The following is a 20871-nucleotide window of genomic DNA, read 5'->3' on the forward strand; positions in this document are numbered from 1 at the left end:
GTTGTGTTCACACCGGTGCTCTACGGGTTTGATTTTGCTTCAGTCCATTTCGCCTTATCCAAGAGATTGGGTCAGATGTCAAGAATTATTTGTACATAGAATTCGTGTTATACTAGTGACTTTCACCGAAGCCTGACTTCAAACAAAGTAGACTCGACTTGATTGAAACAAGGATTAGACAGGATGTTATTTGGGAATACTAGCAACGGTTCGAAATTGTCTTACCGCTCCTTACAGTGACATTCAATGCTCCGAATAGCTTAAAGAGTAAGATCATTGAAGCTATCATCATGGGGCTTTGAAGCCATGAACACTGATGACCGGTAAGATGAATCGCGTTTCTTTAGAGGTGTCATACGCTTGGCTACTTGACTGATTGATGGTCAGAGATGATATGTAAATAGGTATTGTGGAGGTCAAATAATCTGTGTTGTATGATAGCCTGCCCAAACACTGCTCAGAGAGGTGAATTTGACAAACTTCAATATGGTTCTTCTGCATACCCACGAGCTCCTTAGTTCAACTTCAAGAAGGCTGCATGATGAGAAGCGTGATGGTCGCTGGATGCAGGATGTCTGGAAGAAGTTTTGCCATTCAGAGGTCTCAGACGCCGAAGTAAATTGTTTATCCTCCACTTCATAGTAAGTTGGGGCTTCCTTAGGATTGTTGACTACTACATTCAGTAGCATGTCTCGTCCCGCCCTGACCCAGTGCCCCCAGCTGACCCCTTGTTGAAGGGTCTCCGAACATAAAGGTAGTTCTCAATGTCAGATGAATCACACATCCAAGCCTTAACAAAGACGCTACTGTGGAGCCCTGCTATAATAATTCCCTCTTGCAATAAACATGCTGGGCTTGACAGATTGATTCGTTCAAATCGAGATCTAGGCACTGCAAATTTCCAAACCAGTGCCAAGACCGACCCATGCCAGGCCTCTGACACTTTCTAGTGTACTTCGGCGTAATGTCCGTCCATCTAGACATGTACGGCGTAGCCTGTTTACATCCATGATACATAGTTACGAGGATTACCACTAAATAATAAATGTTGGTTTCCCGCTTTTGCCACCGCCTGCCTCTCCTCTACACGCACACATTCTCCCATTCTACGCACCATGTCACCTGATACCGCCGAGGACGCTTTAAACATTAAATTCGAGCGAGCATGTACCAACGGTGACCTGCAAGAAGTCCAGAGGGCCCTTGCCAGCCAGCAACTCTCCGCCGAGAGACTTGACACAGGGCTTCGACTCGCTACCGGTGCAGCTCATCCACACATCGTGGCCGCACTTTTCAATGCTGGCGTGCCCATGACCCCTGGCGCGGTAGGTTCCCTCTGCGGGAGGGAAGGGGGCCAGCAGGATCCGCGTGTTATTCGACTCTTCTTCGATCGCGGCTTGAAACCGAAGAAATGCACCACATCCAGGGGCGAGCCTCTGCTACGGTATGTCCGTTATCACATGGGGGCTAGTTGCAATTGCCCGACTGATGTTTGCGTGAATATAGCTTTTTTTATTCCGACTGTGCTCGCGAATTACTCGAGCGAGGCGTGGACCCCAACCGCTGCGGCCCGAGGAAAGTGAGCCCCCTCGTTAGCGCTCTCGGTAAAGTTCACGAGGACGGCGGAGCCGTGTTTGATCTGCTTGTGGAGTACGGGGCGAAGCTGGACGCCGGGCTCTTCTTTAATGCTCTTGTTTGGGGCACGAATTCGGCGATCAAGACTCGATTCCTTCTTTCCAAGGGTCTCGATCCGAATGCCACGACCTCCGCAGAATGGGGCACGCCTTTACATGCCGCGGTCCTGTTCGAGCATGAGGAGCCTATCGAGGCTCTACTGGCTGCTGGCGCAGATCCGATGGCTCGATCGGAGTGCGCGAAATTTGGTGATCGAAGCCCTACGGAGCTTGCCGAATCGCGGTTACGGAGATGTTCTGAGAGTTCTGGCATGAAAGATACATGTCAGCGGATACTCAAGCTCTTTACCGATGCACAAGTCGGCCATACTACCTCAGCGACGAAACGGAAGATCAAAAAGCAACACACTACCGTCACGAAAAAGTCGCAGATTTCTGAAGATGCCGAAGCGGGTTTATTGGCTTATAGAGCACGGGTGGTGAGAGCACCGGCTAGGAAAACCAAAAATGCCCCGAAGAAAGAGCAGAAAGACACCGCGAATGTTGGTAGTGTTAGCAGCCGAACACGGAGTCGAACTAAGTCAACTTCCTGATTTAAACATGAACTTCTTCAGTCTTGTTGGCAATGAAAGACACTACCGCTCTGTATAATTTGAACTTCTTGTCTCAGAGGTAGATAGGACTGATCAAGGCCTCCACAGGACTGGACCTCACTTGAAGTCCCTGGAGGGGAAAAGAAAATGGTCGACGTAGACTACCTCGGCTTCTTAGATTAATAGAACTTGAGTTAAATTGATCTGAATCATTTCCCCAGAGAGCGACGGATGGGACGCGGATCTAACCCATCGAAGAACCCAGTCGGCCGAATAGCCGGATATACCAAGAGCATTAGGGTTCAGGTACAAGAGGATGCCAGCATTGATCCTGGTCTTCAGCAGCATGGCTACTGCGCGAATTGGCAGTGAATTTCTGGTGTCATGGGATGGTGAGTAGTTTGTCGGCGCGTAGGATCCTATACCACTGGGTCACGTGACGCGGGAACGGGCCCAATAGCCTCATCTGCCTCACCACCACCCTTTTCCCATGTACGTAACATAACAAGCGATTTATAATTATTGAATGGCTTCATTGTCCCACCGTTTTAGGCAATAAATGCCCTCTTCCCCGATAGAATTGAATGGCCTGAGAGACGGAATCACCGAGGGCAGCACAAATGGTTAATAGTGGACAGCCATGGCCTTATGCATAAATCTTATGCAAATCTCTAATCCATTACCGACAGACAGCTTTTATTCGTCAAGGAGAACGGAAATTTTACTTCACCCGAGTCGCTTCTCGAGGCAAAGCAAGAAGAGCTCTCTGGTAGGCGATCGCGTTATCTCTTGGCTGGTGGTATGTCTGCTTTCCTTCTCCCTCGCTATGTTACAAGAGACCCGTGCTAAATGACAGATACAATCCGCCACAGGACCTTCGGCGACATCCTCTTCCTCGAATACCAACCCGTCAGCATCTCGACAGGATCTCTACTCTGAGCTAGAGCGGGTTCAGGCGCCACATGCCCGTCCGGGTTTTCTATCGAATGGTCAGCGCTCTCGCCGCCATGCATACTTTCGGAAGAGCATCCGCCCGTCTCGGGTCATGAACCCGCTCACCACCAGTAACAGCACACATAAAATGCGCCAAACCAGACCACAAACGCTAAATAGACCATCTCGCCATCCTTCCACCATCAGATTCCCCAACCATGACCACCTGCCCGCCACCCTCCCGCTTCTCCTCGTCCCCCTACATCCCCCCGGACCGAATCTTCGAATTAACCGCCCAATACCTGGACGACCCCAGCCCTCAGAAAGTCAACCTCGGCCAAGGCACATACCGCGACAGCCACGGCCAACCGTGGGTGCTCCCCGCCGTGGCTGCCGCACGCACCCGCCTGACGGCCACCGGCCTGAACCATGAGTACCTCCCGATCCTGGGTCATCCGGTCTTCCGCACGCTGGCCCCACAGCTCGCCCTCGGACCAGCCCTGCACGCCAGTCTCGCTTCCCAGATAGCCGCCTGTCAGTCGCTCTCGGGAACGGGGGCATTGCATCTGGCTGGGCTGCTTCTTCGACACCTCCACGACATCCAGCTCCGGCAGGGGCTAGCCACCCCTGCTCTGCCGAAAGTCTACATCCCAAGCCCCACCTGGTCGAACCACCACCAAATATTTACCTCCCTAGGGTTTGAAGTCGTCTCGCTGCCCTATTACGCCGCGACCACCCGCTCCCTGGCGCTGGAACCCTATCTCAACGCCTTGGCCGCGGCGGAGCGCAACAGCGTGGTGATCCTGCATGCGTGCGCGCACAACCCCTCGGGGTGTGATCCGACGCCCGCGGAATGGCGGCAGGTCGCGCAGATCGCTAAAGAACGGAACCTCTTCCCCCTCTTCGATGCTGCATACCTGGGATTCAACTCGGGGAATCTCGACGAGGACGCCGCGGCGATTCGGTTGTTTGCGGGCGAGGAGTTCGGGCTCGAGGTCGGGGTGTGTATGTCCTTTGCGAAGAATATGGGGCTCTATGGTATGATTTCCCTTCATTTTCGCGGGCTGTATGGTGGGGTGGAGTTACGGAGTTGAAAGCCGGATTGGGACTACGACTCGCGGAGGGAAACGGCGGGTTACGGCATGCTAATCGAACGATAGGCGAGCGGACGGGGTGCTTTTTCCTCACCGCACATACCAAAACAGCAGCCAGGAATACGGAGTCGGTTTTGGAAGTGTTGCAGCGACGGGAAGTATCGAATCCACCCGCTTATGGGGCGAAGATTGCGGCCATGATTCTGGGGAATGAGGAGCTGGGGGAGATGTGGAAGGAGGACTTGCAGACCATGAGTGGGCGGATTCGGGAGATGAGGGGCCAGCTGGTCGAGGGGCTGGTCAAATATGGTGAGTCTGACTTATACCAGGCTGCTGAATTCGGATGATGGCGACATGATGCAGGGTTGATGACGGTTGTGCTGACATTTACAGGGGCCCCCGGCGACTGGGCGCATTTGGTGCGCCAGACCGGAATGTTTGGATTTCTCGGATTAGAGGAGGGCGTCGTAAAGGAGTTGCGGGGTGGGTGATATCTACTCAAGCCAGTTCTCATTGTTTAAACGCTGACAAAATCAGAGGAGGATCATATTTACATGGCGGATAATTCGCGCGTGTCGATTGCTGGGTTAAATCCAGGGAATGTCGAGTATGTAGCCAGAGCAATCGCTGAGCGCCTGCGGAAGCGAAATGCTTGATTTGAGGTGGTCATAGATGAATACCGAGAGACCACGGGTAACGTTGGGGTAACGTTGGCTTGATGCATGGCTCTTTATGCATTGCATGCCAGTCCTATTTAGACGAGCTTGTTCTGCCTTCGGCCGTTCCACCAAATCAACGTTCGGCAGCCAGCATTGGACTTGTTCATGGTAAATATGGTCATCGATTCAATCTCCAAGTGTCAACCGAGTGGCATAGCCGCCAACTCGTCCCTGTGGTTGTGTGTAACAGCCGGTCGATATATGAACCTCGGATGTAAAGCATGACTCCCCTCGGCTGAGTGGCCAAGGCAGTCGTATCCTCTCAATCGCTGGTTGCGTGCGATAGAACGGGGCCTCAGACGCGCTTTTGTCATCAGTCCTGGTGCATAACTTATCATGAAGGCGGAGTCTAGAATGACAACGTACCACTTCGGCTAACTGGGACGAGGGATCTATAATCCCATGTACAATAAAAAGGTCCCATCTCTCTCCCATAACGACACAGCCAATTGTCACTGGAGGTACCTTTGAGGTTATTGCTCATTCGTGCAGATGTCCCGCTTCGACTGGCGGAGCTCCAGGACACCAAGCCCGCCATTCATACCCCTACTTGTATCTCGGCTTCGACTCGACTTCCCTCGGGTGATTTGACCTCTATGCCTAGCCCGAGTAGCCTCTTTCCGGGGTGTGGGTGATTGATGTGACTGAGAGCTTTGTCAGGAATGTTGATCCCTGAACGCGTATGCTCGTCAATGCAAAGCTCTCTCGGGAATCTGACAACGAGGTTGATTATTGCGATTTAATACATCCTTCACAGTGGCCAGATTCCAGAGGCAAGTTGTCAATTGGCAGAATCAAAAGAGGTCGGACAACGTCCGTGATCCAAGACCCTTCGCTTCGTTCCTCCATGGTCAACTTCATTGACAGGGCGGCAATTCTCTTCATCTTCTCCTTGTGAGGCTCCCGGCTTGTTGAGCCTTTCGTTCTCAGAGAGTGTCGAAGGCTCCCCGCATCGTGGCAGGTTCCCCACTCGGTCTTCTTCCGCTAAGCCAGTCGGAGGAGCAGAGTGCAGCTCTGAGGCGACGCGCTCGATCCATTCCGCGATTGATTCTCGGTCATCTCTGTTCATTCGCATGCATGAGTAGAACGCATGGAAGTTTACGTAGTTGTTCTTGTTGTTTTACCTCGGATAGCCCTTGACCCCAAACGATCCACGGCCCCAGATTACATATTGTTCCTTTACCCTGACCTCCATCGTCGTAGAGCTTCGGCTCTGATCCAAACTTGCTCATGAATAATATCCCATTCAATGTTTACCTAGAAACTCCCTTCACAACTCCTCCATCAAGGGACCACAGGAGGAACCCAGCATTCGCTGATTGCAAAATTGTTACCCACCAATGAGTTCCGTTGATTTCTGCATTACCTGTTGCCGCCAATTGCCTCCCTGCAGGTCTGACAGTTCTCATCACATCACAATCCCCTAGAACCGAGTCTAATTCAGCATGTTCCGCACAATCTCAGCCCTACTCCGAAACTCGATGATTAGCAGCAGCATTATTCAGCTCACACCAGAGATACTCACACCAAAAACGTCCCAGCAGACGCTGGCATCGCCCTCAACAACGCCGGCCCGATCCCATAAAACAACCCCCGCAATCCACTCACAGCCCACGTATCCCGCACCACATGTTCCACCCCACGATATTTCCTCTCAGACCCCAACCCATCACTCTGCATCCTGCTCTTAATCACATCGATCGGATAGCTCAACAACCAGAGCGCCTCCCCGGCCAAACCCCCATACACCGCAATCTGCCAGCCCGGTAACTCCTCGCGCCGTTTGCGCTGCCGATGCATCGCCCACCGAACCAGCCCCTCATACGTCGCAAACCACACTCCGTATCCATGCATCTCACGAACAATCGTCATCACTTGCCCCCGATACAACCCTGCCAGCCCGCCTGCCCTTATCAATTTTCGTGCACAGTCAAACGGCCCCATGTAGATTCTTCCCGTGCCGTGCGGTTGCGTCTGAAGTCTGATGCGGATATGCTCCACTGGGCCCGAGACGATACTAGTCACCAGCCCTGCACCAGCACCAGCAATGTAAAACTGAGGAAGGGAGAGGGTCCGATCATGTGAGGGGCGGGTCTGGCGGTTGCATGATTCGATTGCTTGGCGGAAGGTATGCAAAGCTCCGAACGAAATGCTGACCTATAACCCTTGTGAGGTTTTGAGACAGAGCTGGTAGACCAAAAAAGATACGTACGCAAGCGCTAACCCCCAGCAAGGGCATAAGCGTGCCCTGATTTGCGGCACTGTCTCAGCATGAAACTTCCATCCCCCCTTGAGCAGCAACGAACCTTGTAGAATGCGAGGGCACCTTCTTTGGCCCAGATATGGCGAGTAGCAGACCACGCATCCCCGCCTTCTTGAGTCTGCAGACGAACCTTGATAAGGTCTGGGCTGTGAGAACGCCTATCTTATTCAGGGTAGCGGTGGCTTACCGAATGGTTGTCCTGGACGCGTCAGCATTGCTTCAAAGCATTGGGCAAAGAGTCTTACCGATGAGGACCTGTGCAACTCCGCCAGCTGCACCAGCAGTCACGTTCTTGGCGGTCTGCCTCCATTCTTGGGATCTGGGCACCTCTAATGTGGGAATTTGGTCACTCATCTTGGATTGGGTCCTACTCGCGTGCTATATGAAGACAATGGGTGAAAGATCTCAAGAAATAGACACGCCTACGAGCACATCCATCCTAGTCGTGGTCAGGAGAGGGTTCATGCTTGATAGACTAGATTTCCCCACGTTCGGGTATTGTTCCGAGAGACGGTCATCGCCATGTTTCGGGATCCGAATCCGACCCTTGATACGGGTTGCGAGTGGCTTGCCTGTATCGCTGACTATCGCTTTATGATCTTTAGGAAAGACCGAAACTCATCAGTCTCTTCGCGGTCGCGAGCTGTTAAGTTAAGGGCCATGCTCCTGTTAACACTGTCCTTGAAAACCGAACGTAATCCCTCGTCATACCACAAGCTACAGCAAAACAGCCGTAAACTGAGAAAGACAATCACTTTTAAAGCTCGAAGTTCTCCATTCTACTTGAAACAAGACAAATCAGCTCGTCGCGACGATTATATATAATTTCGTGATGGGGTTGTGAGGAGTATGCGGAAGGAAGAGGAGGCCAGAAATACTACATCGGGAGGATTAACGGGGCCCTGTCGAGTATCACTGGGGGCTGCACCATCACGCGTCATACGAAGCTCTTGCCAATTTCACTCTGCTCGTGATGAATTGAGCCATTTGGGAGGTGGACGTCCCCTTCAACCTATTGGAAGCCACGTTCGAAAGTATGGAGCTCATGGGCGAGAGAAACCCTTTACTGTCGGTGATACGGCCCAGGCTTATCTGATCCGATGGCCGATATTAGACTGATCATCACGAGACTTGGTCACATGGACACTGGCTGATCGATCAGCCCTAAGATTAAGAGAACTTCCACGGCGGTCTAGAATCTTTGGCTGCAGACAGACAGACTCTGGCGAGTATGGTCTAGAAGTTTACTGCATTTTAAGCAGGCTTGCTTCAAATTAGCTCATGAAACGGCCTTGAAACAGAACCACGCTGGGATTAAGGCTCTGTGTCTAATTATAGTACATCACTCTTCTGTTTGGAGACTGAAGATTACCTTCGAGGTCGAGTCAGATTCTCCCGGACTCCCCATCTCGACAGGCTCGATCCCGAGGTTATCAATATGAAAGTCAGCTATACAGACCCCGTCATGGGCTTTCAAGTACGGCAAAAATAATATGTTGGGAAACTATTCCGTATACTTGACTCATTGGTCTCACTTCGTGGTAGCCCTTGGCGTACCGCTTGAATGATGAGTGTCTACTTTCTATGATACTTGATACAGTTGCTGGCTGTGCTTAATCTCTCAGTCATGAGACTTGAGTTAACTTAACTTAGATATGTCCCCAGGGCCTCACAATAGAGCTCTTCACTTGAGAGTCGTGCTTTCAGCATACAATCTGTGACTCAGAGTCCTCCTTGAATGTGGGGGGTGTACCAGGGAGCGACAGTTTGAGTTTGTCATGTAAACAATCAACTTCGACACACTGACCCTCGGGTTTCCCCAGATCAAGCCGAAAGAGTCATCCTAAGATCTAAACTAAAGGATGATCGGAGTGGCATCGGGGCTGGACCCCCGGAGTGACTCGACTCACTAATGTGACGGACCCCGAAGCGGGAGCCGAGACTAACCACATCCAGCCAAGACCGCTTGCGGCAACCCACGGTTGATCCACCGAGAAACCAATCAGCAGCCGTATAATCCGACATCGGCCGGGGAGGGAGAGCCCAACTCCGAATCACGTGAATCGCCGCTGGCCGATCTCGTCCCCAGCAACGAGTTTATAAACTGGACGAGAGCTCCAGCTGTCCTTACTCTTCTTCTTCTTCTCCATCTCATCAATCCTTGTCCACTCTCCTCTCTGTCCTTCATCCTCCATTCTCCCTTCACCTCTTTCTCCTTCCTTTCATCCTCTCTCTCATCCATCCCCCCCCCAACACACACTCACAATGGCCTCCCGTGGACTTCCCCGTGCCCTCCGCCTGGCCCGCGTTGGTGCCCCTCGCTCCGTGCTCTCCGCCGCCCTCCCCCGGCCCGCTCTGAAGGCTGCCACCGCCGCCGTCCCCCGCGTGACCGCCACCCCCATCACCCCCGCCCGCGGCGTCAAGACCATGACCTTCGCCGACAGCCAAGAGACCGTCTACGAGCGTGAGGACTGGCCCCGCGAGAAGCTCCAGGAGTACTTCAAGAACGACACCCTTGCCCTCATCGGCTACGGCTCCCAGGGTCACGGTCAGGGTCTGAACCTGCGCGACCAGGGCCTCAACGTCATCGTCGGTGTCCGCAAGGACGGTGCCTCGTGGAAGGAGGCCATCCAGGACGGCTGGGTTCCCGGCAAGAACCTGTTCGACGTCGAGACCGCCGTCAAGAAGGGTACCATCGTCATGAACCTGCTCTCCGACGCCGCCCAGTCCGAGACCTGGCCCCAGCTGAAGCCCCTGATCACCAAGGGCAAGACCCTCTACTTCTCCCACGGTTTCTCCCCCGTCTTCAAGGAGAAGACCAAGGTCGAGGTCCCCGAGGACGTCGACGTCATCCTCGTCGCCCCCAAGGGCTCTGGCCGCACCGTCCGCTCCCTCTTCCGTGAGGGCCGCGGCATCAACTCCTCCGTCGCCGTTTTCCAGGACGTCACCGGCAAGGCCAAGGAAAAGGCCATCGCCCTGGGTGTCGCCGTTGGTTCCGGATACCTGTACGAGACCACCTTCGAGAAGGAGGTCTACTCCGACCTGTACGGTGAGCGTGGCTGCCTGATGGGCGGTATCCACGGTATGTTCCTCGCCCAGTACGAGGTCCTCCGTGAGCGTGGCCACAGCCCCTCCGAGGCTTTCAACGAGACCGTCGAGGAGGCCACTCAGTCCCTCTACCCTCTGATCGGTGCCAACGGCATGGACTGGATGTACGCCGCCTGCTCCACTACCGCCCGCCGTGGTGCCATCGACTGGTCCGCTCGCTTCAAGGACAACCTCAAGCCCCTCTTCAACGAGCTGTACGACGCCGTCCGCGACGGTACCGAGACCCAGCGCTCTCTGGACTACAACTCCCAGAAGGACTACCGCGAGAAGTACGAGAAGGAGATGCAGGACATCCGTGATCTCGAGATCTGGCGCGCCGGAAAGGCTGTCCGGTATGTTCCTTCCGAAAAATCACCATTTTCAATTGAAACCCATGCTAACTTGAAATGTCTACAGCTCCCTCCGCCCCGAGAACCAGAAGTAAATCAGCCACTTCTTCTTTTCTTAATTTCTTTGAGATCGGGATAGAAACCCCTGGGGGGAAAAGTTTTACGACTGTACTATGATGTGAATTGTTTAGGATTTTCTTTTTCCGTTTTTTTCTTTTTTTTTATGTTCAAACCTATCCTACCTATTGGTGTATAATCGGAAATACCATCACCACAAATCCTTATTTTCTACTTGCACTCCTTTTCAGTCCGTAGAAACTAGTTGGATACGACGACATGAATTGAAGCGTAGACCGTGAAAAAAAAAAGTGTATGAGTCATCGACCCGGCAAAATCCGGGGAAAGGTCGAGGTCGAGGTCGAGGCTTTCTTTCCACCCCACACAAAAAACCGACTGTGCGTTCCGGGCTCGGCTGCAAGCACTCCATACTCTAAGTCTAAATGGACGAGCCGGAGTGCGGACCACAACTCCGGAAGCCCGATCTCCAGCCATCTAGCGGCCACGAAGCAACACCACCGTGTGCCCCGATATCGGGGATTCTGCGATAGTATCTCCCCCCGAAAGAGGGGAAAGAGAAGAACAGGGTTCGATCTCTCCGATCAAGTTTGTGCTTGTAGTTATTGTTTTCGGCCTATGTCTCTTTAAGCTTGATCATAACCTTGATCTCTAGGCAAAGACCCAAAACCCACTTTCTGCTGTCCGTACACGCATAACGGAGTACTACCTTAGACATCCATCGTAAGTGATCGAAGGGAGGACCAATCAACCACGGGACGTCCTTCGATTATCCTCCACGCCTATCAGCGGCGGGCATTCATGGTATGGGTGGTTGGTCGTAGGTATTCCTGCCCGCAGTGCCTTTCTTCCCTCTTGCAGAAAGTAGGCAAGTAGTCGTACCTCGCAAATCTTCACTATCCCAGGCCATATCTGTCGCTGTCTACGCATGACTTACCTCCCACTACCGATGAATCAGAGCTTCGCTTACCACGACCTAACCCAACACCCACTCCTCAGAATCAAAGAAGAAAAAGTAACACGTCGAAGAAAAATGGTATATGTCTAAATCATCCCCTGGGAAATCTTCTCTACCCTTATCACCGAGACGACCTAGTCACGCCTTTTCCTTTTTCTCCTTCTTCTCCTTCTTCTCCTTCTTCTCGTTCTTTGGCCGCTCGGCCAGCGTCTCCTCCGGGGGCGCGGGCACGGGGTTGGGGTTTCCCTTCCACTCGAGCTTGCGGGGTTTCATGTACGCGGCCAGCACCTCGTCCGAGACCTCCTTGCGCTTCTCCTGGAACTGTGCGACGTACTCCTGCAGCACCTCGATGGTCATCTTCTTCAGCTCGCCCGTCAGCAGATCTCCCTTCTTGTAGCTGTCGTACACCTCGGCCAGCTTGGCATCATCCTCCTCGAAGTAGGTCAGGTAGATGTAGGAGACGTCGACGTCCGGGTTGCCGCCCAGGCGGCGGTGGTCCTCGATGCTAACCTGGCCGCCACTGAAGGCGTATTTGTTGATCTTGGTCTGTGACACACAAGAAAGAAGAATGAATCAGTGAGGGGCCAGGGACTTAAATGCTTGAAGAGATGGAGGTGCGTACCTTGATTTGCTTGGCAGTATCGGTCATGAAGATCGCCGAGTTGGGTTCCGACGCAGACATCTTGCCGCCGGCACCCTGCAGGGCCGTGAGGAACTTGGAGTGGATGAGAGCCGGCTTGGGGGACGGGAACTTCATGCGGTGGGCGTTTTCCCGCAGCAGACGGAAGTACGGGTCTTGGTCGATACCCATGGGGATCAGACATTGGATGTTGGCGATTTCTTGCGTGCGCTCCTGGAGGGGCTCGTCCTTCCAGATCTCGGGGTAGGAGGTCGCGAAGGCAGCGACACACTGCACGGCGGGGAAGAAGATGCGGCCGACGTTGGTGCTACCAACCAAATAAGACAGGTGTCAGAAACGAGGAGAAGAGTGGTCAGCGGCGATACAGGAGAACATACCTCTCGTTGAACCCGAACGCGCCACGGACCTGGTTGAAAGTGACCAGACTGGAGAACTCCCAGGCGTTCATCAAGATGTGGTTGCTGATGTATTTCAAGTCGCTGTAGATAAAAGTCTTCTTCAGGTCAAACCCAAGCGCAATGATATCCTTGGCGTTCTCCATGGCGAAACCCAGAGCATCCTCGAAAGAGATGTTGTCCTTGAACAGTGCCTTCTCGTCGTCCGTAAGCATGAACACGAGCGGGACGTCGAATACATCCTGCAGCCACTTGGTGAACTGGAGGGGGATGGTGTGACCGAGGTGCAGACTGCCGCTGCTAGGCCCACGGCCGGTGTAGAGGAAGAAAGGTTCACCCCGTTCGTAGAGGGTCAGGATCCGGTCAAAGTCACGGTGGCTGAAGAACAAGCCGCGGCGGAGCCAGCGGTGCGGCTTGTGTCCGGTAACCCTCTCGAAACGCTCGAGAAGCTTTTCGTCAATGATCGAGGTGTTCCATTTCCTGTACATATCGAGGGTCCGTCAGCATTAGCCCAAGATGAGCAGTGCAATCGCACATACCGACAGATGGCCTCGTAGTCAATGGCAACCACCTCGCCGTTCTCGTCGCGTCCACCCTCCACGGACCAGGGGTTAATGTCCTGCTCATGGGCAGGCTTGTTCTCGGCCGCGGGCGGGTTCTCAGCCATCCTGACCGTGTCTATGCAAATTGGGAGTGAAGGGAGAGAAAAGAAAAAGGAGCTGGACAATGCGTCGGCGGAAATCCAGCCAGGCCGAGGGGAAATTGAGTGCCCCTCCAAATTTCCCCTTCGGGCATGAGATGGTCACGTGTTTCTGTCATCCCCGCCGGAGTCCCGCACTATCCCCGATCGGGTCTGTTGAACAACGCACTGCACTTCTACTCCGTACACCTGGACCCGTATACTCAGCTGTACCATCAAGTTGCTGAGAGTAAGTAACCCTGAAATTCCCTATCTAGATGAATGACTCACACTGTGTGTTCTGCAGCTCGGGACTTGGTGCATGTTGTACGGAGTGTGGTCCCTCCGGTGCCGGAGTGGTGGGGAATTGAATTCACCGCGGACATCATGTGTCTATGCTTAATTGCGCCATTATATCCGGAGACTCGCTCATTCCTTCCACTTTACCTAGTAAACAAACCCCCTCACCTTTCCAAATCTGACATGACGAATTGACTGAAGTCATTTTTCAGAACGAAGCTCACTGAAACTCATCATGTCCGACCCCAAAGTCTTAGTTCAATCCCTCACTCCGTCCGCTGTGCAGGATGCCCATTCCCTTATCCAGCCCTATGTGCACCGCACGCCTCTCCTCACCAACCAAACCCTCAACAACATCGCTTCAACCCCGCAATCCCCGGAAGCTTTGAACGGGACCCCCTCCGAAGGACAATCGCCCGCCAACCCCAAGTTTCGATTCTTCTTCAAATGTGAGAACTTCCAGCGGATTGGCGCCTTTAAAGCCCGAGGCGCGTTCCACGCCTTGCTGCGACTTATCGAAGAGCGGGGTCACGAGGAAGTGCAGAAGCGCGGGGTGATAACGCATAGCTCAGGTATGTTAAAGATCACTAACTTCTAAGAACTCAAACCACACACACATCAAGCTAATACCAGCTTGCGCTGTATAGGGAACCATGCTCAGGCCCTTGCTCTCGCCGCCTCCACTCTCAATGTCCCCGCCTACATCATTATGCCCAGTATTAGCACACCGTCGAAGATTGCGGGAACGCGCTCCCATGGCGCAGAGGTCATTTTCAGTGGATCGACGAGTGTGGAGCGGGAGGCTGTCGTCGAAGAAGTGCAGGCAAGGACGGGGGCGATCTTGGTACCACCGTACGATGATTTTAACATCATCTGCGGGCAGGGAACAACGGCCCTGGAGCTGGAGGAGCAGTATAAGGAGCTTGTTACGGAGAAGCCGCATCTGAGCGTCCACCAGGAAAGTCCGGTGCTCGATGCTGTGATCACTCCGGTCGGTGGTGGTGGTCTCAATGCCGGTGTCGCAACCTTCTTCTCTGATAAGACGACCAAGGTGTTTGGTGCCGAGCCTAGCTTCGAGGGTGCAGATGACTGTCGGCGCGGTCTTGCGGCCGGGGAACGCGTTTCAGCAGTGTCGACCTTAACCATTGCGGACGGGTTGCGCACACCCGTTGGCCTCTTGAACTGGGAGGTGATTGCAGATAAGAACAAGGTGGCTGGTGCTTTTGCCGTGACGGAGGAGCAGATCAAGGCCGCGATGAGGTTGGTCTTGGAGCGTATAAAGGCTGTTGTTGAGCCGAGTGCCGTCGTGGGGTTGGCGGTTTGTCTGTATAATGAGGAGTTTCGACGTCTCGTGGAGAAGGAAGCTCCCAGCGGTTGGGATGTGGGCATTGTCTTCAGCGGAGGCAACACAACAGTTGAAGCAATTGCAAAGCTGTATAGCTGAGTGTTGTGGATGTATGAGACCAGCGTCGTCTGCACATAGCGTGTATACCCACTTATAGAATTTACCCGAATTGCACTCCATCTCTACCCATCCGAAAGAAAAACATGCCCCCATCTAGCGCCTCAACACCCTCGAGCCATCTCCGCGGCCAGTCTTCACGTCCCCACATATTCACCCAACCACAGAATTGGCCACGTCTGAGTACCTCCTGCCGCTTGGCCGCGTTCTCTTCAGCCTCCTGCAAGCCCATCGCGGCAGGAAATGGCCGAACCGGATCACGCTGAACAACGACTCGTAGTGCAGGGAAAGTCCCCCACGGTGCTGGAAGAGCCGATCGGAACGACGGCCTCCGGAAGGCAGGCGCATCAAGAGGGTCAAAAAGCTCATATGGTCCAGAGGGTTGGTACCCAGGTGAATGACGGCTTGGTATTGTATGTGGGGCAGCAGTAGTAGTAAAGACAATTGCACAGCTAAACACGCGCTGCAGTCGCTTCAACTCCCTCACCAAGTCCGTGTACATGGCGAAGAGGTAGAAGCTCTGTTTCTTGCGGCGATCGGTCTCGATCTCTGCAGCCGGACGCCCTATTTGTTCAATGCGAGTTACCTCGTCTTGCAACCTATCCTGCCAGTAAAAAGCATTGGCACTGTCCAGGAATAGCAGCCGAAGTGCTCGAGAGCTAGATACATGGCGGGCGAGATCCAGGAGGTAAGTATCCAGCTGCTGGAGTGTGGCAAGAAGGGCCGACGAAGACTGGGGCTGGAAGATATGGACATGTTCCAAGCAAGACTCGATCGTTCTCTCCGTTTCCTCGTCAAGTCGACTCATATCCTGTGCTCCGCATTTAACCTTAACAATGCCGCGGAGGACGGTACGCAGTCGCTCGGCATCAAAGCGTCCATCAGTGTCTATGAAGACCACCGCCGAGTCATGACCTCCGATCTGAAAGCCCTTAACCTCGGCCGGTAGAACAGCAAGGGCAGTCAGATAGTATAGCAAATTGGTCTTTCCTGCTGCAGAAGACGTGCTAGATATCTCCAAGACGGGGTCTGCATGACTCGTATAAGCAGGCACTGTGATACCGGCAGAATGAGTATTGGCATCTATCCCAGATTGGTTATGCGCCAGTTCACCCTCAGGGTCATGCTCTGAGGTGATCTGAAGTTCTTCCTGTGCAGTGTCTGCTCGATGCTGTCCCGACGGAGCGGGTGCGGTGAAAATACCCAGGAGGTTGTCGAGCTCGTCGACCCCAAAGCTAGGCTTCAGGGTATTCCTTCCGATACGTTCTTGGTATAGTCCTCTGAAATCATGCAAGAGCTATAGCGATCAGTCAGTGTGTGGAAGATAGAGCGCGATGCCTGGCGCTGACCATCCCCACGCATCGGGATATAAATATGACCCAATACCGACCTCGTCCAACCTCTCCTCATGCACTTCCGTCAGTAACCTTTCTCCAAAGGCAGCCGCCATATTCGACTCCCAAGTACTACCTGCAGATCCTCTTGGGGTTCCCGGGATGGTGTAGTATAGCACCTGGTTGCTGTCCGTTTCAATCGACGGAAGATGGCGAAATCAAAGCAATGGCAATCCACCTACCCACCAGCTTCGTCCGCACCGGCCGCCGGAAAGCCTTCCGCTCCCCTCACCTTTCGACTTTCTCAACTCTCCTCCGCCGCCTCCGCATAACGCCTCTGGAGTTTGAATCCTCTGCTAATAATTATACGGATTAACCGAATCGCAACCCGAAATTCACACCATCTAGCTCTGCGAATCCTGACACCACTGCATCAATTCGGTCAAGGCTTACCTACCACACCCACCTCATAGACGATGGCCCCCCTTGTCCCCGTTTTCCACGCCGAAACCCTCCCTGAGCACGTCAACATCTCGACCAAGAACTTCCAAGAGAAGCGTCGCAAAGGCGGCCCCGTCGATCTGGAGAAATGCCAGCTGCTGGAGATGGTACAATTCTCGTGTAATCCTCCTCAGGGCGGGATCCCAAAGCCTGGTGTCATCGTCTGTCAACCGGTTGTGCGCCTGTTTCGAAGGTAACTTTTTTGGCTTGTTACTTTTTCCTTTCCTGGTCGCAAGAAAGATCCTTCACTGGGTGGTGGTGCTGCTTTCGCTGTCGTTGCTGGGATTGCTGACTCTACTTTACCGCATAAGATGCGCCGGAGGATTGACCGTCGAGACAACCGCATGGGAACCAATAAGGCTTCAAAAGGAGGAAGAAAAGCGGAAACGGGCCGTCACTGCAGAGAAGGCCGCGAAGGCATGAAATGTACAATGAACATTGGTCTGTATCGCTAGCATTGTATGCGGAGTTGGAGTGCGGGGATTCTGGCGTTATTTGGGTGAGAAATTATGTGGATGGTCACTGATTAGCCAAACATTTTGAATTTGATTCTAAAACTCTACTCCATGGGTATCTTCACTGCAATAATGCAAGGGTTCAAAAAGAAAAAGAAAACAAGCTGAAACGCCCCCATGACGCCCGTGCATACTGCCATTGCACTCACCCACCATATACAACCGCGCCCGTTGCCTCCTTCTCAAGTGCTCACCCAGCTGTCCACCCGGGAAGCTCTATCATGAGCTTCCTTCTTCACGGCAGGTTGCTTATCCTCTACTGCTCTCCGCGTCCCCGACGACGGCGCCCGCCGCCAGAACTCCCGCTCGCAGTTGATAATAGGCGGCAGCTCGATGCTCAACGCAAGCTTCGACCTAACCGGCTTGACCTCCGTATCCAACCCAGCTCCGGAATCGATTTCCATGGGCGCCGCCGCACCCGGCACCGTGGCGGTCCGCTGCATCCGTTTCGCCAGCCCCTTCACAGTCTTCTCAAACATACTATCCATCGTCTCTGCGCGCCGGCCCCAGGGTTTCTTCTCGCGCGCCGAGGACCCAAACTGGTTGTCCTTGAAGGCCGCCCGCGCCAGCTTGCGCAGAGCCTCCTCTCCGTGCCGGCCGTCTTCAGTAGCGCGCTCGCGAATCTTCCGAGCGTCCTGCTCGCGTTCCGTGAAGACTGCCGTATGGCGGTAGGTGTGTTTGCTGGGGAAGGCGGGGAAGTGTTTCGGGATGTAGGAGCTTCGAACGTGGTCGTTCTCGACGCTAAGCTGTGGCCCAGAGGATGGGAGGGCCTTGAAGGAGTCTTCTTCTGGCGGCGGAGTGGGCTGAGGTGTCGGGATCGGGTCGAGTTTGGGATGAGGTTGCACGTGTGGGAGGAGGTCGGTGTACGGAACAGAGTGACGGCGTAGGGCATCGTCGAAATCATGAGGTATGGGTTGGGTGCGCCGGCTCGATAGCATGGATTGTCGCACGTAGGATGCGACGCTTAAGATATCTAAATGCGGGTCTCTGTGTCAACATCGTGTCGCGGATCCTGGTTTTGTACTTGATCCATACAAGACCAGGAGCAAATCCAACATACATTCTTCAGTCACCCTGCGAAAGGCGTCCAGCGCAGCAGGGTCTGCGAGCTCAAACCCGCATGTTCGTAAATATTGACTGATGGACCGGTTTAGGAGCTGGTCGACACAAGCATCGTCGACGATGGCGGGCTCAGGTAGAGCTGGGTTAACGGGGCTCTGCAGGCGGTGATGGTGGTGGTAATGACGCTTGACGCGCTTTGCATCAGGAGGATTCAGTCCATCTTCAGACGAGGAGGAAGAGGCGGAGCGCTTGATGGTTGGTTCTGACTCGACCATGGCGCCGTTGGGATGGTCATGATGGAGAGAGCTGAGGAAGCAGAGAAGCCGGGCGGGAAACACGCCCGCCGCAATTGGTGATCACGTGCACGGCATTGGCATATTGAGTGACACCTGAGGCAGCAACAGTAGCCTTTACCTTGAACCTGCCTCACTCAGCTGTGATTGAGCATTCAGTGTGTGTAGACTGCCAGTAGACCAGCAAAGTACGAAAAGCTCTGGATTCCAGCTCCACATAGTCACATAATGTAATACTTTGCACTTGTCCCTTAAGCATGTGGTAAGTTAGTACTGGGGATCTCCTTGGACCAACCCAACCGTCAGGCCACTCACAGCGGTCGCTTACTACACCCCGGCCCGGGAAAGCTTCACCTCAACTTCCGACTTTCACTTCGACATCACCGCTGCTGCTTTCTTTTCCTCTACTTTCCCACCACCACTACTACCACCACCACCACCACCACCAGATCTCCGGGTACAATTGCATCCAATTGATCACAATGGCCGCCACCATCCGTCCTATCACCGGCGTATGTGTTTCCCTTACTCTCAATTTCAATTGCAATCATCAGAACCCGATCGTCCCACTCCCCATGCCATAATGACATGCCATGCCAATGGCACAGCTTCTACACCACACTTTCCGCAAGCTTTCCAGAACTAACAGCTCCCAAATGAACAGATGCTCCGCCGCACTCTGGTCCTTGACCTGAGCACCGCCTTCGGTGAGTCCCCATTACGCCTGCCTGCCTGCCTGCCGCGAGTCAGCCAGCCAATCGCACGTTCGAACTTCACGCAACAACCTCATAATCCGACCCATTGCCCACACATCCAATCCTGAACGCCACCACAATCTGCGTTCGAAATCTCACCATTACCTTCATCCCACCGCGCCAATCCCCAGCTTCGTCCATCCGCATCCGCGCAAACCCAAGCCAATTATACAACCTCTTAAGAGATCCAAGCTAACCACCAATCCCTCGAACGCAGGCTTCGGCACCACCTTCGGCTACCTCTGGTGGTACGGTACGTACAATTGCTTCACTTGCACTCACCCCAGTGCAGTGCCATTCCTTATCCGCAAGCTCTCAAAGCTAATAACTCGAAAACAGGCTACCACCTTCCCCGCGTCCGCGCCCGTGACAACTACTACACCCGCCTGGAGGCTGAGCGCGCCGCCCAGCAGGCCTAGATCGACTTGTGATTCCTATTCGGGGTACTGGCACTGTCGAGCCGTGTTGTACTATGTTGAATTAGTCTCAATCAAGCATTTATCCCTCTTGTCTATTTAGTCCAATCTCGATTCGAGCCGGTCTGACTCGGTTCTGTGTCTGTACCTGTACCAGTATCATCCAATTTACGGGTCACCCGGTAGCGTCGGCATGCGAGATTCTCTGTGGTGTTCTTGTGGTTAACTAGTCTTATATATCCAGAGATAAGGAGTGGTTTGCGTGTGTAGGTGGTGTTGGTTCCTCACTGTTCATCGAGTTCGAGCAAGCAAGAGCAATCTTATACTCAATGCGCTGATTTGTCTATTACCAGTCCGTCGATTGCATGTCGCGGGGTGTTCAAGGTGAGTCCCAGTAAGTAATAAGGCATGACTTACAATGCGTCCGTCCTACTGGATTTATGATATGACGAGCACAATGAATTTAGATAGTCAAGGCAGTAGGATACTGGTCTGAGACTTGCACAACCATCTCTGAGCCCTTTCAAGACCAGGCGAGCATCGACCTCACCTTACCCCAAGTATCAACCAAATCAGGGGGAGAAAGGCACAGCCTAAATCATCTCTTTATAACAGTAAGAGTAAAAACAGGAGCAGAGGCAGAAACGGAAACAGGAGCAGGGAATCTATCCAGTCGCTAATAATTCAAATGAACAAATGCAATGATCACACCTCCTTACCCTTCACATCACCCTTCACCGGCACACCCAGGTAGCACCGCCACAGCACATCAATCACCACAACCTCATTCACCATGCATGCATGCCCCCCCCT

General features: G+C 53.5%; 10 protein-coding genes across 10 annotated transcripts; 6 read left to right on the top strand and 4 right to left on the bottom strand.

The window, feature by feature from the left end:
- The first annotated feature begins 1111 nt into the window (after positions 1-1111).
- On the top strand, positions 1112-2397 carry BO82DRAFT_322425 (ankyrin repeat domain-containing protein). Its single transcript, XM_025632769.1, has 2 exons — positions 1112-1444; positions 1507-2397. The coding sequence occupies exons 1-2, from the start codon at positions 1116-1118 to the stop codon at positions 2225-2227; spliced, it is 1050 nt and encodes a 349-aa protein (XP_025486387.1). The 5' UTR covers positions 1112-1115; the 3' UTR covers positions 2228-2397.
- A 981-nt stretch (positions 2398-3378) lies between these two features.
- On the top strand, positions 3379-5359 carry BO82DRAFT_436854 (aromatic-amino-acid aminotransferase; the record flags this gene model as incomplete). The annotated part of the gene is made up of 4 exons (XM_025641147.1): positions 3379-4198; positions 4321-4563; positions 4648-4737; positions 4792-5359. The coding sequence occupies 4 exons, from the start codon at positions 3379-3381 to the stop codon at positions 4908-4910; spliced, it is 1272 nt and encodes a 423-aa protein (XP_025486388.1). The 3' UTR covers positions 4911-5359.
- A 1049-nt stretch (positions 5360-6408) lies between these two features.
- On the bottom strand, positions 6409-7590 carry BO82DRAFT_407385 (mitochondrial carrier protein; the record flags this gene model as incomplete). The annotated part of the gene is made up of 6 exons (XM_025639630.1): positions 6409-6439; positions 6499-7130; positions 7186-7221; positions 7280-7377; positions 7424-7435; positions 7482-7590. 6 exons carry the CDS (start codon positions 7588-7590, stop codon positions 6409-6411), a joined length of 918 nt encoding a protein of 305 aa, XP_025486389.1.
- A 1846-nt stretch (positions 7591-9436) lies between these two features.
- BO82DRAFT_359373 (Ketol-acid reductoisomerase) lies at positions 9437-10923 on the top strand. The gene is made up of 2 exons (XM_025636560.1): positions 9437-10676; positions 10741-10923. The coding sequence occupies exons 1-2, from the start codon at positions 9502-9504 to the stop codon at positions 10766-10768; spliced, it is 1203 nt and encodes a 400-aa protein (XP_025486390.1). The 5' UTR covers positions 9437-9501; the 3' UTR covers positions 10769-10923.
- Positions 10924-11817: 894 nt separating this feature from the next.
- Positions 11818-13478, bottom strand: BO82DRAFT_396332 (tryptophan--tRNA ligase WRS1). Its single transcript, XM_025638833.1, has 4 exons — positions 13281-13478; positions 12724-13221; positions 12329-12653; positions 11818-12252 (listed from the first exon to the last, which is right to left on the bottom strand). Exons 1-4 carry the CDS (start codon positions 13406-13408, stop codon positions 11845-11847), a joined length of 1359 nt encoding a protein of 452 aa, XP_025486391.1. The 5' UTR covers positions 13409-13478; the 3' UTR covers positions 11818-11844.
- Positions 13479-13629: 151 nt separating this feature from the next.
- On the top strand, positions 13630-15224 carry BO82DRAFT_359375 (threonine/serine dehydratase). Its single transcript, XM_025636561.1, has 3 exons — positions 13630-13670; positions 13728-14292; positions 14368-15224. The coding sequence occupies exons 2-3, from the start codon at positions 13956-13958 to the stop codon at positions 15162-15164; spliced, it is 1134 nt and encodes a 377-aa protein (XP_025486392.1). The 5' UTR covers positions 13630-13670; positions 13728-13955; the 3' UTR covers positions 15165-15224.
- Positions 15195-16812, bottom strand: BO82DRAFT_215492 (putative Rad51 family DNA repair protein). The gene is made up of 2 exons (XM_025630735.1): positions 16573-16812; positions 15195-16479 (listed from the first exon to the last, which is right to left on the bottom strand). The coding sequence occupies exons 1-2, from the start codon at positions 16630-16632 to the stop codon at positions 15226-15228; spliced, it is 1314 nt and encodes a 437-aa protein (XP_025486393.1). The 5' UTR covers positions 16633-16812; the 3' UTR covers positions 15195-15225.
- Positions 16813-16837: 25 nt separating this feature from the next.
- On the top strand, positions 16838-17550 carry BO82DRAFT_359379 (uncharacterized protein). The gene is made up of 2 exons (XM_025636562.1): positions 16838-17210; positions 17329-17550. Exons 1-2 carry the CDS (start codon positions 16993-16995, stop codon positions 17438-17440), a joined length of 330 nt encoding a protein of 109 aa, XP_025486394.1. The 5' UTR covers positions 16838-16992; the 3' UTR covers positions 17441-17550.
- Positions 17551-17567: 17 nt separating this feature from the next.
- BO82DRAFT_359380 (TBP-associated factor 8 family protein) lies at positions 17568-19050 on the bottom strand. Its single transcript, XM_025636563.1, has 2 exons — positions 18593-19050; positions 17568-18505 (listed from the first exon to the last, which is right to left on the bottom strand). The coding sequence occupies exons 1-2, from the start codon at positions 18867-18869 to the stop codon at positions 17715-17717; spliced, it is 1068 nt and encodes a 355-aa protein (XP_025486395.1). The 5' UTR covers positions 18870-19050; the 3' UTR covers positions 17568-17714.
- A 319-nt stretch (positions 19051-19369) lies between these two features.
- BO82DRAFT_407392 (cytochrome c oxidase subunit VIIa) lies at positions 19370-20061 on the top strand (the record flags this gene model as incomplete). Its single annotated transcript, XM_025639631.1, has 4 exons — positions 19370-19399; positions 19552-19594; positions 19860-19895; positions 19982-20061. The coding sequence occupies 4 exons, from the start codon at positions 19370-19372 to the stop codon at positions 20059-20061; spliced, it is 189 nt and encodes a 62-aa protein (XP_025486396.1).
- Positions 20062-20871: the final 810 nt, after the last annotated feature.

This window comes from Aspergillus uvarum (assembly GCF_003184745.1).
Source record: "Aspergillus uvarum CBS 121591 unplaced genomic scaffold BO82scaffold_92, whole genome shotgun sequence".
Lineage (NCBI taxonomy): Eukaryota > Fungi > Ascomycota > Eurotiomycetes > Eurotiales > Aspergillaceae > Aspergillus > Aspergillus uvarum.